Genomic DNA, 15525 nt, shown 5'->3' with positions numbered 1-15525 from the left:
TCGACGGACGGTATCAAATATCTTCTGCTATCATAAGTTGAAGCATCTTAAAAGAGCTCCTGACAAAACCTTGGTTGTACGTAACCTTCAAACGTGGACAGTAGGATTTGTTTCTTCGATCCGCTCCAAACAGGTCATGTAGGTATACGTGCCTTCGTACGAGACGCTGGTGGGGTAAGCAGCTACCCATTTCTTTTCTTTTATTGGTATAGGAAATTCGACCGTACATTACCACATAAACCTTGTCGACAACTCTCCGCGCACTGCTCCACCACAGAACCTTGTCGACCGTCGATTGTCGCCATGCGCCGGAGCGATCGGCCCCCGACGTGTCACCCCCCAGCTCACCCTTCGCCCCTCCGCGTCCGGCCTATAAAAACGACGATGCACCTCTCGTCCTCCCATTGCATTGCAAGTGAAGCTCACACAACCTACCCTACCCTACCCACCCATCCATCAGCAGTTTTTCTATCGACCAATGGCTTCTTCTTCCGTGCTTCTCGGAGCCTCGGCCACGGCCGCGCTCACCGGCACCCCGGCAGGCAAGGCCCTTCCCCGGCCTTGCTTCCTCGCCGCTCGCCCGCGCACCGTGAGCGGCGGCCGCCTCTGCCTGCAGAACGCTCCAAGGGCGACTCCGGTACGTGTGCCGCGAGCAGTACCGTTCGATCATGGCCTCATGCCGATTATTTTTACGTACGCTGCTGGTTAGTCGTCCTCTGAGATATGCTGACCGAGATATATGGGTGCATGGGACAGGCGTACAACGACGCTGCGGATGCTACCGACAAGGCCATCGACGGCGTGAAGGGGGTGGCCGACGAGTTGAAGAAGGGCGTGGCGGAGGCGGCTGAGGCCGTCTCGGGCAACACCGAGAAGGCCGCGGAGGAAGCCGGCAAAGGCGCGAGCGAGGTGGACGAGAAGGCCAAGGACTTCGGCGAGCAGGCGAAGAAGGCGACGGAGGAGGCGTGGGACGGCGCCAAGGACGCCGCACAGGGCATCACGGACAAGGTCGCGGACGCGGCCAAAAAGGAAGCTAACTAAGCTAACAATGCGTTGACTAGTCCGATATGTATCTCTCAATTCATTTTCCATTGTAAGAAGGGTTGTAAGAATGCATATACGTACTTTGGTACAAGAAGAGATAAAATAGCTGCATTTATTTTCTGACATACAGGATTACCGCCCTGTTAATGTCAAACGCAATAAAGAAAATGATGCTAAAAGGTTTACATAATAGCTATGCGTGAGTTGCTTGAATTTCGAATTCGAGTCGGTCGATTCGTGGAAGAAGGAAGGAGGAGACGAGGTGTAGCACCAAGGCAAAAGACGACGGAGCCGGGGCGAGTGGAGCGAAGCCCGGGGGCGCGGGCAAGGCCTTGGCCGGGAACGAGCCGTAGACGGAGATGGCATGCCTTGCCGCAACGTCTCAGGAGAAGGTGAGTCAGTGGTTGACGGTTCGGGTGTGGGACCGGGAAGGCTCGCCCGCGAAATGCACCTGTTACACTTCATTTTACCTTGTAAGAATGCATATATGTATTGTTGAAAGATTTTACGTCGATCCTAACAGCGGTAGAGGGGAGTACGTGAAATTTGTACTCGATGAAACGTCACGTGAGGAAACTAGGAAACTAGGGGACTTAGGCACAGAACGCTAGGGCACACGATATATTCAGGTTCAGGCTCCTAATGTGTGTAAGAGCCCTACTTCCCACCTTACTATTTCCTTGTGGAGAACAGAGAACTACAATGTCGAGGGAGGGACTCGGCGAGTTCTTGCGGGCGTGGAGATTTGGGTGTTTTAGGATCAATTGTGTATGTCTAAAGGGGGAATCTCCTGGCAATTTTAAGCTTTTCTATGGTAGAATATGGAGCACCCTACACATACAAGTCTACGGGAGTATAGGTAGGGGAAAGTAAAGAGTAGAGTTAGAGAGGAGTATAGGTAGTGGAAAGTAAAGATTTCACAGAAGTAAAGTAAGAGTAGATTTAGAGTGATGCAATCACTTGGGTGCTCCATGGAGATTTCCATGTGGTTTAGATAGTTGGTGCTATCCTACTCCACATTGATGGTGGCGACGGCGTGGCCTGGGTGGCTTGGACTCACCAGAATTTGGTAGGTGGTGGCTCTGGCAGAGACAGAGGGGATGGGGTCGTAGTGGAGTAGCCTCACTGCAATATCCGGGGTGAAGTGGGGCAAAAGACACAGGGAAGTAGGGGCTAGTTCTTGGGCATGTTCAGGCTTGGGCGCGTAGTGGAGGTGCAAGAAGTGGAGCTCATGGACATGGACATGCACGGGTTGTGGGCGCATGTCGTGCAGGCGGGAGGTTGACGACACCTGCGTTATGATGTGTGGGGCCCACGTGGCTGTGTGTGTGTGAGAGTGAGTGAGTGAGTGAGAGAGAGAGAGAGAGAGAGCTGCGGTTCCACTAATGTTCGTCGGATGAAGATCGCGCGGTGATGTTAAAATGATGCTTACCACTTCAACGACTTAAGTTGCTGGGCAGCGCGCGCTTCTGGGCTGAGCTGGCTTGCTAGGTTGGGCTTGTTGCCGGTCTGCTATTATGTTAGGTAGGCTAGAATTTTTTATTTTTATTTCATTCTCTTCCCTTTTTGCTGTTTTCAAATTTCCCTTTGAATTTTGAATTTGGTTTAAACCCAAACTAGCTCTAAATCCAATTTGGAAAACTAATAGAGAGTCAAACCAATATTTAGGACTTATGGAAATCAATTTCTACCCAAATAAAATGTGTAGCCCTTCTTGAAATAACTTCTTAGTGATGTTTTGAATTCATTCAAAAATCAAATTCACTTAAATTATTTTGGCAGAAAATAATAGAGGCACAAAAAGTTATTTGGGACTTAATTTTTTCCAGCCAAATTAAAACATTGGAATTGCCACCCTATGTGGGGATATTAAGTTGTTACCTAAATATTTTAGGGTTCAATTTAATTCCCACTTTTAACTTTAGCATTTCAACATTATTAGGGATTAATGGAATTTATTTTCCAACCCAACATTTCAACATTTTTTGTCTTATAAATATTCCCTAAATGACAATTTAGGGTTCTTAATAACTCCAAATTTCTATTTGAGCCACATTTTCAATCAATTCAAGCACCTCCTAGTCAAAAGTAGCTAATATCAAGCAATCGCAATCAATTTTGATTTTTTTAATTCCCTCAAATTTATTTATTAACATTCCAAGTTTGGGAAAAACTTGGGATGTGACAAATCCAATTTGGAGACCTTTTCTGGGACACTGTTGGAGGGAGAATTCATCGTCTTGGCTATCTTCATCCTTATTTCCGCCACCATGTCCATGTGTGTGTAGTCCTTGGATTATGGGCCAATAATAGTGACTAGATGGCATCCTCTCTCCCTTGCTTCTAAATATAAAGATCTCGTGGGCTTGTCACTCTATGATCATACTATGTATGGATTTCTTTTGGATTGTTTTGAGTTCTTTGTTGCATGATTTATAGACATATAAGTTCTCAGATCAAAGTCTTTCATAGGCCATGTTTGGATGAATGATATCCAAGGAAAAGTTGTGTATGCTAGTTGGGTTTAATCTTGCAAGTAATCTATCCAGTGACAGAAAGGGAAAAAAATACTTGTATTGTGCTATTGCCACAAAGATATTAATATAGTTCACTAGTTTTCTCAGTGATGAACTGAAGGTAAAGAGAATATAATAATGAAATTATGTCACTTTGCTGAATGCAATATGTCATTTCTACTTAATGCCTAGAGATGCATGTCAGATAGCAGTCTAGGATGACGTATTAGCAATAGATGTAGTTAGATAACTGTCTATGGATACATGGACGTAATATTTATGCAATCATGACATATATGATCATATCATGAACACTGCAATATAATTGATAAACAACTATAATTTTTTCACCACATCTATATTATCTGGAGAGATCCCACTAGTGAAATTATGGATCCTGATATTTAATACTCATAATAAAGACCTTGATAACTAACTTTTTTTGTTATTTTATATTCTGTATGTTTATTTACACTTGATTACAATAAGTACTTACAACCGCAAAATACATTAATACTCGTAATTAGCAAAGCTAGTGAGGTTGACACAAATTACTAGAAGTGGTGGGGATAAAGTGAAGTGTTTTAATTGTCTGTAGGTACTAATCATTGGCTACAAACCAAGACTATGTGGATTGATACCTTGGTTTTCTTGCGCTTCGAGGACTAACAATCGCGTTCACTATGCACAAAGATTATCTAGCGATACCACTCACAATGGGTAAAGGTGATGTTAGTCACTACTATTTTAAAGTTGAGCCGGGAATTTTATACATATTATTGATGAAATCAAGAAAATCCAAAAATCGCATACTATGATCATACATTGTGTTCAACATTCACATGTTATGTTATAAAAAAAGTGTAGTTCAAAAGAGATCGACAATTCTGCACTGACGTGCATCTACACCTGCGCGTGAACAAGAAATTTTGAAAAATAGTAAAAAGGTAAAAAAAAACATGGAATTTTTAGGCATCTCAGATGCTCATATGCGCAAGGTGCATGCAAATTGTTGTGGTGTTTGGTCATCTGAGGATCTATTTCAGGTGTTTGAGAAACTTCTAAAAGAACATTGTTCGTCGCCAATTTTTGTTTTTTTCGTACAGGGCCCTCAAATGTTCAAACACCACAAAATTTTGTATGCTCCTAGAACACATGAACATCTTGGATGCCTAAAAAATTCATATGTTTTGATTTTTTTACTATTTTTTACACTTTATTGTTCATCGGGCGGAGATAAGCCTGGGCGCCGTTTTTAATTATCGTGTTCAAAGTCCAATCTTGGAGCATGGATGTGTTGTAAGCTAGTTGTATATCCCCGGAAGAATGGTGGTCATTTATTTATAAAAGAACCCAATAAATTAACAATTTATATTATCCAAATGCAACCAACCTATGGAAATTTAATCTACTCCGGAGCTTTAGACTTTATCTATACTTGAGATAAACAAGCATTCAATCTCTATTTAGATTGATATTTCTAAATGCGCTCTAGTGTTCCTCTATATTGATGGATATACAAGAAAATGAACACATATAAATACAAAATGATACATCGATATGGCAAAATTAATTTGCGAAGAATTATGATGTTGTCTTTTTAGTTGTGCTTATCCCTAGAAGGAATTAGGTTTAAGATATTAAGTGCATGTTTTGAAAGGGGAAATATCCCAAACTAAATAATAAGGAGAACGCACAATTCCCCTGCAATATTTTTTATCAAATATTTATTTCTATCAATAGAAAATTATGTAAGGCTAAGCATTTACCATAATATTGATGTTGCATTATGTAGTTACTTATGCTAATTATGATGGAAAAAATCAGTTGAGATTGTAAATTAAAGGTCCAAGTTATTGTAATAAAGTAAAAACTATTGAAATAAATAAGTAGGAATCTATTATTATATAATTGATCAAGACCCTGTGAATTGTTCAAAAGTGTGTGCTCAATATTGTAGTTCATTTTGTCATCTCTACATATTTGCTACTGATCCTATATATTGTGTAAGCTCTATAAACTATAAAGTAAGGTTTGTGATTATTTGTATTTATGCTACACCATTGTCCAATGGCCTCTGCAGCTCCTTGTGTAACTCTATTTTTGCATTACAACCTTGTATTACATGCCTTCTGCATCACATTGTTGCTCACTGTTAATTATATAGGGACCAAGGCTTCCATCTTGAATATTTAATGCCACATTAATCTTAGCTTAGAAACCCAAAATAGATTTAATAACTAAGAGAAAGATGATGCTGATTTGCCTCTTGTGGTATAGTTGTATTCGACAAATGATATGTATAAATTATTATAGAAGCTTTGCATCACATCTGATTTTTAGCCTTTCACCTAGAGTATTAAGTTATGTCTCAATTCATTGATTCTATTAGTGTAAACCTTTGTGTTGGCCAAACATTTATATAATTGGTCTTAAGAATTGCACATTCTCTGGCTTTTTGTGGGTGAATTTTTTCACATATTTCAAATATAATATGGATGAACCATACCGACTACACATGGGGAAAACCATGATAATTTGTGTCAACATCGTTAGGTCCCACTAGATGTGTCTCCTTCCATAAAGGCGGAAGCTAAGTAAAATAAGAGGTGGGATACTTTACCATTTGGAGTAGGATAGACATCACTGCCTCAATGATTTGGATTGACTCGTGAGAGAGCGACTAAAGCCATGTCGTTGTAAATCGTTGGCCAAGAAAGGCCCCAATGCCTCTAGCCCCGATCCATATCCCTCCATTGACCGGTCAGGGGGAGACAATAGGTCCACATGCATTCAAGCTCTCTCCCTACATCAGAACCGTAACCAACTATTGGAGCCCAGAGAGTCTGAAACAGCTATCGTTTCTCAACATACTCCCGGGTAGAGATATTCATGTCTGAATCCATGCGTGAATAGGTAGAACAATTATGAGAAGAGTAAGAATCGACAACAATGATATTGGGTCTAATTTATAATAATATATGTTGCAAAACTAAAACAATGTGGTGAAACATCAAGAGCCAAATATGATGTAGAGAGGCATTGCAACAAATAGTTCATAAAATGGAGGAAGTACTAAACTTATGACTCATTTTTTTAAACATACTACATAACTAGAACTTTAGGGGATTTTAACACATAACTAATTCTAGGAGTAATCACTAGAAAAACTTAGTCGTAAGGTTTAGCCCGTTGCCACAAAATCTAGTGCATGAGTCCCGCATGTAATAGTCTGAAGACAATGACTCGAATAGTTTTTTTGTCTCTCTAAATTTTTTTAATTTTCACTTTAAATATGGCCAAATATTTCAAAAACATACTAAATCCTTAAATATATAGCAATTTGAGCTTATATTCTTCAAGAATAGTAAGGACCCTTGATAGATTTAATAAATCTAGTCGAGTCATAGTATTTTTCACTTTTAAGTATATAGGAACTAATGTGTCCATGTTGAACATTTGATGACACATTAATATTAGCTTAAAAACCAAAATAGATTTAAGAACTAATAGAAAGATGACATTGTTTTGCCTCTTGTTGTATGTTTGTATTCATCAAATGATATGTATGAATTTTCTTTAGATGTGTTGTATCACATCTGATTTTTAGCACTATGTTTTTAGCCCTTTACCTAGAGTATTGAGCTATATGTCAATTTGTTGATTCTATTAGTGCACAACTTTTTGTTGGCCAAACATTGATATAATTGGCCTTAATAATTGAACATTTTTGTCTTTGTGTGTGAATTTTTTCACGTATTTCAATTAAAACATGGATGAACCATACTAACTACACATGAGGAAAACCATGAGAATTTACGTACAACATCGTTAGGGGACACTAGATGTTAGGGCTAAAGGTAATAAGATGTCGGATAATTTCCAATTTGGAATAGGACATACATGACCCCCTTGATGATTTGGATTGGCTCCCGAGAGAGCGACAAAAGCACTGTCGTTGTAAAACATTATCCAAGAAAGGCCTCAATGCATCTGCCCTCGATATGTCTCCCTCCATTAACCGACCAGGGAGAGCCTCTAGGTCCACGTGCATCCAAGCTCTCTCCCTACACTAGAGTTGCAACCAGTTGTTGGAGCCCAGAGAGTGTGAAACAACTAGTGGTTCTTGACACACTTCCGAGGTACTCACTCTGTGCATGACTAGTTAGAGCAATTATGAGAAGGGTAAGAATCTGCAACAATGATATTGGTCTAATTTCTATAATATATGTTGCAAAATTAAAACACAAGAAACAACTATGATGTAAAGAGTCATTATGCAACGAGTAGTTCATATAATGGAGGAAATATTAAACTTATAATTCTTTTTTCCAAACATACTACATATCTAGTACTCTAGAGGATTTTAACACATAACCAGTTCTAGGAGTAATCACTAGGAAAACAGAGTCGTCAGGTCTAGCTGGTTCACACAAAATCTAGTGCATGAGCCCCACATGTAAGTGTCAAAAGATAACAACTCAACTATATTTTTTGTCTCTCTAAAAATATTCACTTCAAATATGGCCAAAATTTTCAAAAACGTTCTAAAGCCTTAAATATCTTGACAAATGAGCTTAGTTTTTTCAAGAATACTAATGATCATTGATTGATTTACTAAATCTAGTGTGAATCACAATGTTGTTCATTGTTAAGTATAGGAACGAACACGTCTATCTCAGACATTTATTGCCACATTAATCTTAGTTCAAAATAACCAAAGTAGATTTAATAACTAAGAGAAAGACGGCGCTGCTTTGCCTCTTGTTGTATGGTTGTATTCGGCAAATAATATGTACGTATAAATTTCGTTATGCTTTGCATCACATCTGAAGTTTAGCACTATGGTTTTTATCCCTTCACCTAGAGTATTGGACTCTATGTCAATTCGTTGATTTACAACTTTTTGCTGGCTAAACATTGATATAATTGGCTTTAAGAATTGCACATTTCTGAATTTTCATGTGCAATTTTTTTTCATGTATTTCCATTAAAATATAGATGAAGCATACTTACTACACACGAGGAAAACCAAGAGAATTTACATACAACATCGTTACAGCCCACAAGATGTCTTCTTCCATCACGAAGGAAGCTAAAGGTAAAATAAGACATAAGATACTTTCCAATTGGGAATAGGACAGACATCACCCCCTCGATGCTTAGGATTGGCTCATGGAAGACAACAAAAGCCATCTCGTTGCAAAACATTGGCCAAGAAAGGCCTCAATACCTCCGGCCCCGATCCATCTCCGTCCGGTAAAAGACCAGGGAGAGTCGCTAGGTCCGCGTGCATCCAAGCTCTCCCTACACTAGAACGGTAACCAACTGTTGGAGCCCAGAGAGTGTGAAACAACTAGCGGTTCTCGACACACTCCTGGATAGAGATATTCATGTCACACTCTATATCTTACTAGTTAGAGCAATTATGAGAAGGGTAAGAATCTACAACAATGATATTGGTCTAATTTCTAGTAATATATGTTGCAAAATTGAAACAATTGGGTAAAACATCAAAAACCAAATATGATGTGAAGAGTCATTATGCAACAAATAGTTCAGATAATGGAAGAAATATTAAACTTATAACTCGTTTTTTCAAACATACCACATAATTAGAACTCTATGGGATTTTAACACATAACTAATTCTAGGAGTAACCACTAGAAAAACATAGTCGTAATGCCGCTTGACACTAAATCGTGTGCATGAGTCCCGCTTGTAAGTGTCTAAAGAGTAAAGACAACGACTCTGACTAGATATTTTTTTGTCTCTCTTAGAACTTTTAATTTTCACTTCAAATACGACAAAATAAAAATAAAAAAACATTTGAAAGCCCTAAATATCTGGATAGATGAGCTTAGATTCTTCAAGAATACTAAGGACCTTCGATTGATTTACTAAAAAAAATCCTTTTTCCAGTAAACATTGAATTTGCACCTCAAATTTGGTAGAAATTTGATAAGCATAGTCCAAACTCCTCAATGGCCAAGGAAAGAATGTAGCTAAAACTTTTCCAGAATACTAACTGGAAATATCTTGGTTTACTAGAACATTTTCATTTGACTGTTAACTTTGAATTTTCATCTCAAATTTGACCAAAACTTGAAAAAAAAAACACTGATGAGTAAGTTGGCTAAGGCAAGGCTGAAAGGGTCGTGCCCCGCCCAGCCCATGCTATTTTTTTAAGTGCATATTTCGTTTTCGGCCATGAAACACAATCCCAATAATTATTTTCTACTGTCGGCCTGTCCAGCTTTCGAGGCCAAGCTCCGCCACTGCTTGAGTGCGTATACGTACGTTAAACCTCGTTGATAACTAATGGTTTTGCTAATTCGTATTTGCAGTTTTATGCTTTCAAAATCTACAATCTGCGATCGAGTTGAGCACACCGAGACCGGCGATGAGTGATGACACCTCTGGCAAGTTAATATCTCTTGCTCGGATGTATGTGACCTTCAACTTCAACCGTGTACACCAGGATTTGGTTTTTTCGATCCGTCCCAAACAGGCCTAAAGGTACGTGAGGTCGGCAGGCATGGGCAGATTAAGATTCGTTTCTCTTTCTTCTCTCGGCAAACCCTTCACGAGCATGGCTACCGCGCGCGCCACACAAACGGTCGACAGTCACGCACGCACCGCCGCACCACACAACCCTGTCGACCACCCCGTGTCGCCATGCGCCCGCAGCGATCCCCGTGGCCCCCTCCGTCCACCCCCGGCCTACAAAACCGGCACTGCACCTCTCGTCCTCCCACCGTACTACCGCAAGTGCAAAGTAGCTCATACATCCATCTCAGCTCCTCCACCGACCACCAGACCCAGATCGATGGCTTCCTCATCCGTGCTGCTCGGAGGAGGCGCGGGCGCCGCCGCCTTCACCGGCGCCGCCGCCGGCAAGGCTCTTCCCAGGCCGTGCTTCCTCGCCGCTCGTCCCCACACCGTCAGCGGCGGCCGCCTCTGCCTGCAAACCCCTCCTAGGGCGACTCCCGTACGTGCACTTGATGTTATTACTACCACACTCTGGTGTTTGTTCTTTGCGATGTTACGTATGCTGACTGTTCATTGGTTCATTCGTGCGTCAGGCTAACGACGCCGTCGAGACCGTGAAGGGGGCGGCCGGGGAGGCCGGAGACAAGGCCTCGGAAGGGGCGGACAGCGTGTCGAAGGCGGCGGGCGACGCGGCGGGCAAGGTTCAGGAGGCGGTGGAGGGCGCGGTGGAGGGAGCCAAGGACCTCGGCGAGAAGGCCAAGCAGGCGACGGAGGAGGCGTGGGACGCCACCAAAGACGCCGCGCAGGGCGTCGCCGACGACGTCACCGCCGCGGTTGAGGATGTGAGCAAATGAGCTCAACATTTGCGTATCAGCTTTTCAGTTCGCCGATTGGATATTGAACATGCATGATGTGCATGCGAGTGTCTGTTTTGTGGATCTCATAATTAATGATGTATGCTTTGTATAAGAGCTACAACGTTGGTCAAAAGTTGTGCTAAGAGCATCTACAACTGAACATCTCATGCCCGTCGCAAATGTCCAGACGGGCTGCCAGAAAAAACGTCACTCAACACCCCATATCCGACCCAAACAACTGGATTGATAGGCACTCCTCTTACCTAGTTCATATCTAGGGCGGATATGAGGATGCCTGAACGCGCCCGTCATGCCGGACTGATCACAAGAGCCCACGCATCACACGCAGAGACCGGCGGTCTGACGAACGCTTCCTCCAGTTCTCGGTGTGGATGAATTCATGGTGCCGCGTGGCGTCGGTCCGACGGACGCCTCCTCCAGTTCTCGGTGTGAATGCATTCATGGTGCCGCGTGGCGTCGCTCCGGCATGCCGCCCGAGGGAGCAAGTCTATCTATTTAAGCCGAACAGTGGCAGTGAAACCCTAGCCTCCCCATTCCTTCCCACTCGCGCCGCAACTTCCATCCGCCCTGTAGCCGCTAGCCATGGCCCGGGAGAGGATCACCACCTATCCAATGTCGATGCCGGCACGTCGATTGTAGCTCGAGGAGGATATCCGGGCCAGGCGCGCCGCTCGTGTCACTATCGGTCTGCCTCCGAATTCGCCAGAGCCAGAGGAAAAGGAGGAGGAAGCGTGGCAGCAAAAGGAAGCGGATTAGGACCCCCACCCATGGAGGAGGAGGAGGATCTGGAAGCGGACGACGCGGCGGAGTCGGAGGAGCAGAGACCGCAGGCTTTGCCATGGAGAACGCCATGGCGGAATTCGAGGTCGCCCAGGCAGCGAAGATGGCGAAGCAGACTGCCATCCTTAAATTCATCCAAGATGAGGCCTATATGGAGTCCAACCGCCCAAGCTTGCACCGACCCTTCTAATACTCTTCCAATATGCATCATCATCATCATCCAAACATCAACCCTTTGCTCATCTTGGAAATACACCCTATGGAAAACCTCACCCACAAATCAGTACTAGGCCACTATTTACCTATGGACCTTTCATCGTCACTGATCGAATCTAATGCCTTCTTCGGAGCTTGTAGCAAGCGATATTCAGATTTCAATCTGGCGCCGTTTGTAGTCCCATGGGCACTATGGAACTTTAGAGATGGCATTGGGTTAACCATAGCATTTGGTTGAACATGAAACAAATATGTCACCTAGTCCTACAACACCTGAGAAAGTGGAAAGTGTTTTTCAAGTTGTTCGGCTTCCGCGGTGTTTGTGGCTTCAGACAAAGGTGCCCGACTTTGTCGATGCTGATGACGGCGATGCCCTTCGTGCCATTCCCTCTTTGGTGGCATCGTCCTTAAGCATTCCCACTTTTTCTACCATCTGGGGTCCATTACTCCGGGTGAAAAGCTTGACCCGGCTAGCCGGGGCAGACTATAGCAGCATCTTTGACGTCGTTCCCTCCGTTGGGATTATGACCACATGGTTGTCGCATGTTCCCATGTTAGCATTATGAGACGGGATGGTGGCTTCAGGTGCGGTCACAGATGGAGTAGCGATGCTGCGGAGTATGGTGGCTTGTCGTCCTCTAAGGTTCAAGGAGGCCCAAGACCGCTTCCCTTCGATGGTGTCCTCTCACTCTCTGGCGGCGAGGTATTGGCAGTTTACGGTGCTCCTTAGTGGTGTTAGTTCAATTGTCGCAGCCCTCCCGCCCTAGTTTGTCTGGTTTTGTGTCTGTAGCTAGGTGTAGGCGATTTTCGCCTGGTTTCACTCCAATTAACCGAGCTTTGATAGGTTTTTGGATTCGATTTTTCTTATAAACCGAATCAACTATGTAGGTTTTTGGGTTCGGTTTTTCTTATAAACTGGACCAATTATATTCTTCTTATGGAAATTCTGGAACCGTTTGCCCTCTCAAAGAGGTTCTTCGAAAAAATAAAATGCTTCAGGGATGGCTACCGCGCAGGCCCATGACTCCTTTGCCTCGGGTTGGGGCGGACCGGGAAAGTATCGGGTGCACCGGTGCTTGTGGTGCTACCGGTGCACCGGACGCCCGTAGCATGTTCAAAAATGCTTGATTTTTTTTTGAAAAGAATTTAGCGCATTCACACAACATTGGTCTATGCTGTCGCAAAAATTCAACTCAAAATTTGAAATATTTCTCAAGGTACAAAAATCACAAAATCCACACTGAATAGTACACAACAGAAGTTGGGCTTTAAATTTGGCCCATTATCACATTGATGCTAAAATTGTCATTTTTGTATCTCCTCCAATGCTTTGAATTCTGATTTGAACTCTTGCAACAACATAGACCAATGTTGTGTCAATGTGCTACATTTTTTGCAGATTTTTTGAAACATTTATTAACACGCTACGACTTCCGGTGCAGCAGTAGCACCACAAGCATCGGTGCATCAGATACTTTCCCAGGGCAGACCTATGTTGTCCCAGCGGTGACACCTGGTAGAAATTTGGTTTTCGTTATATGTAGTCTATATTTTGGGCTTGGACACCAGAAAAAGTTAATGTTGGACACCGGTTGAGAAATTGGGGCAAGGAAGAGAGACATGCAGCGAGCATGACACCTTCAGCCGAATGGCCAGGTCTTTGCCCCTACCTTCTCCCACCTTCTTGTTGCCAGCGATTCTGCTCAACACACTGATTAATGGAATAATGAAATGTTCCAAGTTAAAAAAAGGTGCCACGAAGAAAGGACAAACTACAGACGCCACAAGGATGACACCATCGCCAGTGGAAAGGACAAAACACATATTCACACACTCGTCACTAATTTAAAACACGAAAACTAAAACATACTCCCCCCGATCCACATTAATTGTCGCAGATTTAGTACAAAATTGTACCAAAATTGTGCTAAGTCTATGACAATTAATATGGATCGGAGGGAGTAAGTAATAAAATTCATTCAGTCCTTGCAGGGCTGCATTTGGGTACAGAAACTGAAGCCAGACTATAAAAACCCCAATAAGTGCAGATAAGAAAAGGTAAGGATAAAGCAACAGCACTGCTCGATGGCCGTAAAAATGTACATATGTATATGTAATATATATGACCTAATGATCCTTCTCAGCTAGCACTCTGCATTTTGCAAACAACAAAACTGGCCCCACAGAACCGAAGGAGCACACAGCAATCTGCTGCACAAGGGAAATATACAGGTTAAATACATCATCGTGTGATGTGCCTGCCTGCTGCCACAATGCCGGCTGCGTTTCGACGCGGTACAAAACTTACAGGAGACATGGGCTCCTACTGTCCTAGCCATCACCTTCTGAATAAAGCCAGGAAAGTTAAGCATTTGCCTTCCGACAATCACCATTGTTGTTCCTTTATATATGGTTAGTGTGATCTCTACTGGATAAGTAGATTGCCATGAACAAAACAACTGTGCTGAAGCAGTAGGTTCCGCGTTCAGACATAAGAGGTCAAGCGCACCTGCAGCAGGTTCGAGTGTGGGATGCTCATCGACACAATCGCCCTGCGGCAGTTGTTCCTCAGGAACGCGAAAAAATAGTTTATGATCAACTTCTTGAAGAACCACGAGTCCTTCCTGGCTTTGACAATGGGGTTGTCGATGAGATACACGGCTCCAGATTCCTTCGCCTGCTTGATGAATGCGAGCTCCAGCTCAAGGTTCTGTGTGTAATCCAACGAGGGATCTTGAGGCGTTGAGCAACTGGGTGTTTCAGGAATCGTGTCTACTGAAGGTGTAAAGTCCACCAGGAGAGGGGCATCGAGTGAGTAGAGGCTGCCGTTTGGCGCAGTGATTATCTGTCCAGGGGTTGAAGGCTCCTCATCGGAGTCGACATCATCTTCACTCTGTAGGGACAACTCTACAGCCTCCCGCTGTATGAACTTTTCAAGGCCTTCTATCAGAAGGCGCTCAAATGTGTTATGGTGCTCCTGTTTCTTGTCTTTGTATCCGTATCTGTGCATTATCAAGTTAGCATCATAAGAAAATTTTAGAGTTGATTCCATAGACTCAAGCAAGCTCTCAGAATCTCACCAACAGTTTATACTTAATGGTATGTACACCAACTTTGCATGACAATTAAAAAACAATCAATCATTGCTCATCAATGTACATGAAGATACAAGATATGGTGGCACAACAAACTATACGACTAATTCATTAAAATCACAGTACTTTTGCGTTCTACCGAAATTTGTAATTCTCCCAAGCAAAAGAAGTAATGTCAAACCCATTGGTAACAAATGTATTAGTGTAGGAATAATCATGGATCAAAGCAAATCATTTTTTTTAAACGGAGCAAGACTCTGGTAACCAGGCGCTTACCGACCAGTTATTAGACTATTCTGATTTGGCATTTCTTATTTCATTTTGGTCTATACATTTTCTGTATTATTTGCGGTTGTACGAGAGTTGAGCATAATATGGAACCTACCATTTCGAGCTAGTAGGACCACTAACTGGCTGTGTGATATTTTCAGTAGTAATGGGCGAAAATGGCACGAATGGAGAAAATCGCATTCATACCCTGCATTTGGTAGTGCTAAAACCTAT

General features: G+C 42.7%; 3 protein-coding genes across 4 annotated transcripts in view; 2 read left to right on the top strand and 1 right to left on the bottom strand.

The window, feature by feature from the left end:
• Nucleotides 1-405: 405 nt before the first annotated feature.
• LOC123185928 (uncharacterized) lies at nucleotides 406-1229 on the top strand. The gene is made up of 2 exons (XM_044597737.1): nucleotides 406-637; nucleotides 757-1229. The coding sequence occupies exons 1-2, from the start codon at nucleotides 479-481 to the stop codon at nucleotides 1039-1041; spliced, it is 444 nt and encodes a 147-aa protein (XP_044453672.1). The 5' UTR covers nucleotides 406-478; the 3' UTR covers nucleotides 1042-1229.
• Nucleotides 1230-10271: 9042 nt separating this feature from the next.
• Nucleotides 10272-11147, top strand: LOC123185927 (uncharacterized). Its single transcript, XM_044597736.1, has 2 exons — nucleotides 10272-10551; nucleotides 10646-11147. The coding sequence occupies exons 1-2, from the start codon at nucleotides 10390-10392 to the stop codon at nucleotides 10904-10906; spliced, it is 423 nt and encodes a 140-aa protein (XP_044453671.1). The 5' UTR covers nucleotides 10272-10389; the 3' UTR covers nucleotides 10907-11147.
• Nucleotides 11148-13975: 2828 nt separating this feature from the next.
• The window catches only part of LOC123190222 (probable potassium transporter 15), a 6724-nt gene continuing 5174 nt past the window's right edge, over nucleotides 13976-15525 (bottom strand). For both annotated transcript variants that reach the window (XM_044602826.1, XM_044602827.1), the window contains one exon: nucleotides 13976-14928. In XM_044602826.1, the coding sequence (XP_044458761.1) occupies nucleotides 14412-14928 (517 nt within the window). In that variant the 3' untranslated portion in view covers nucleotides 13976-14411. The remainder of the gene's footprint in view (nucleotides 14929-15525) is intronic.

Source organism: Triticum aestivum, chromosome 2A, assembly GCF_018294505.1.
Source record: "Triticum aestivum cultivar Chinese Spring chromosome 2A, IWGSC CS RefSeq v2.1, whole genome shotgun sequence".
Lineage (NCBI taxonomy): Eukaryota > Viridiplantae > Streptophyta > Magnoliopsida > Poales > Poaceae > Triticum > Triticum aestivum.
This window is presented reverse-complemented; position numbering and strand designations above follow the sequence as displayed.

Bases quoted from the DNA above. Each gene is read 5' to 3' on its own strand.
- LOC123185928 (XM_044597737.1), top strand. From the start codon at position 479: ATGGCTTCTTCTTCCGTGCTTCTCGGAGCCTCGGCCACGGCCGCGCTC. The intron at 638-756 runs GTACGTGTGCCG...TGCATGGGACAG, and splicing joins ACGCTCCAAGGGCGACTCCG to GCGTACAACGACGCTGCGGA.
- LOC123185927 (XM_044597736.1), top strand. From the start codon at position 10,390: ATGGCTTCCTCATCCGTGCTGCTCGGAGGAGGCGCGGGCGCCGCCGCC. The intron at 10,552-10,645 runs GTACGTGCACTT...TTCGTGCGTCAG, and splicing joins CCCCTCCTAGGGCGACTCCC to GCTAACGACGCCGTCGAGAC.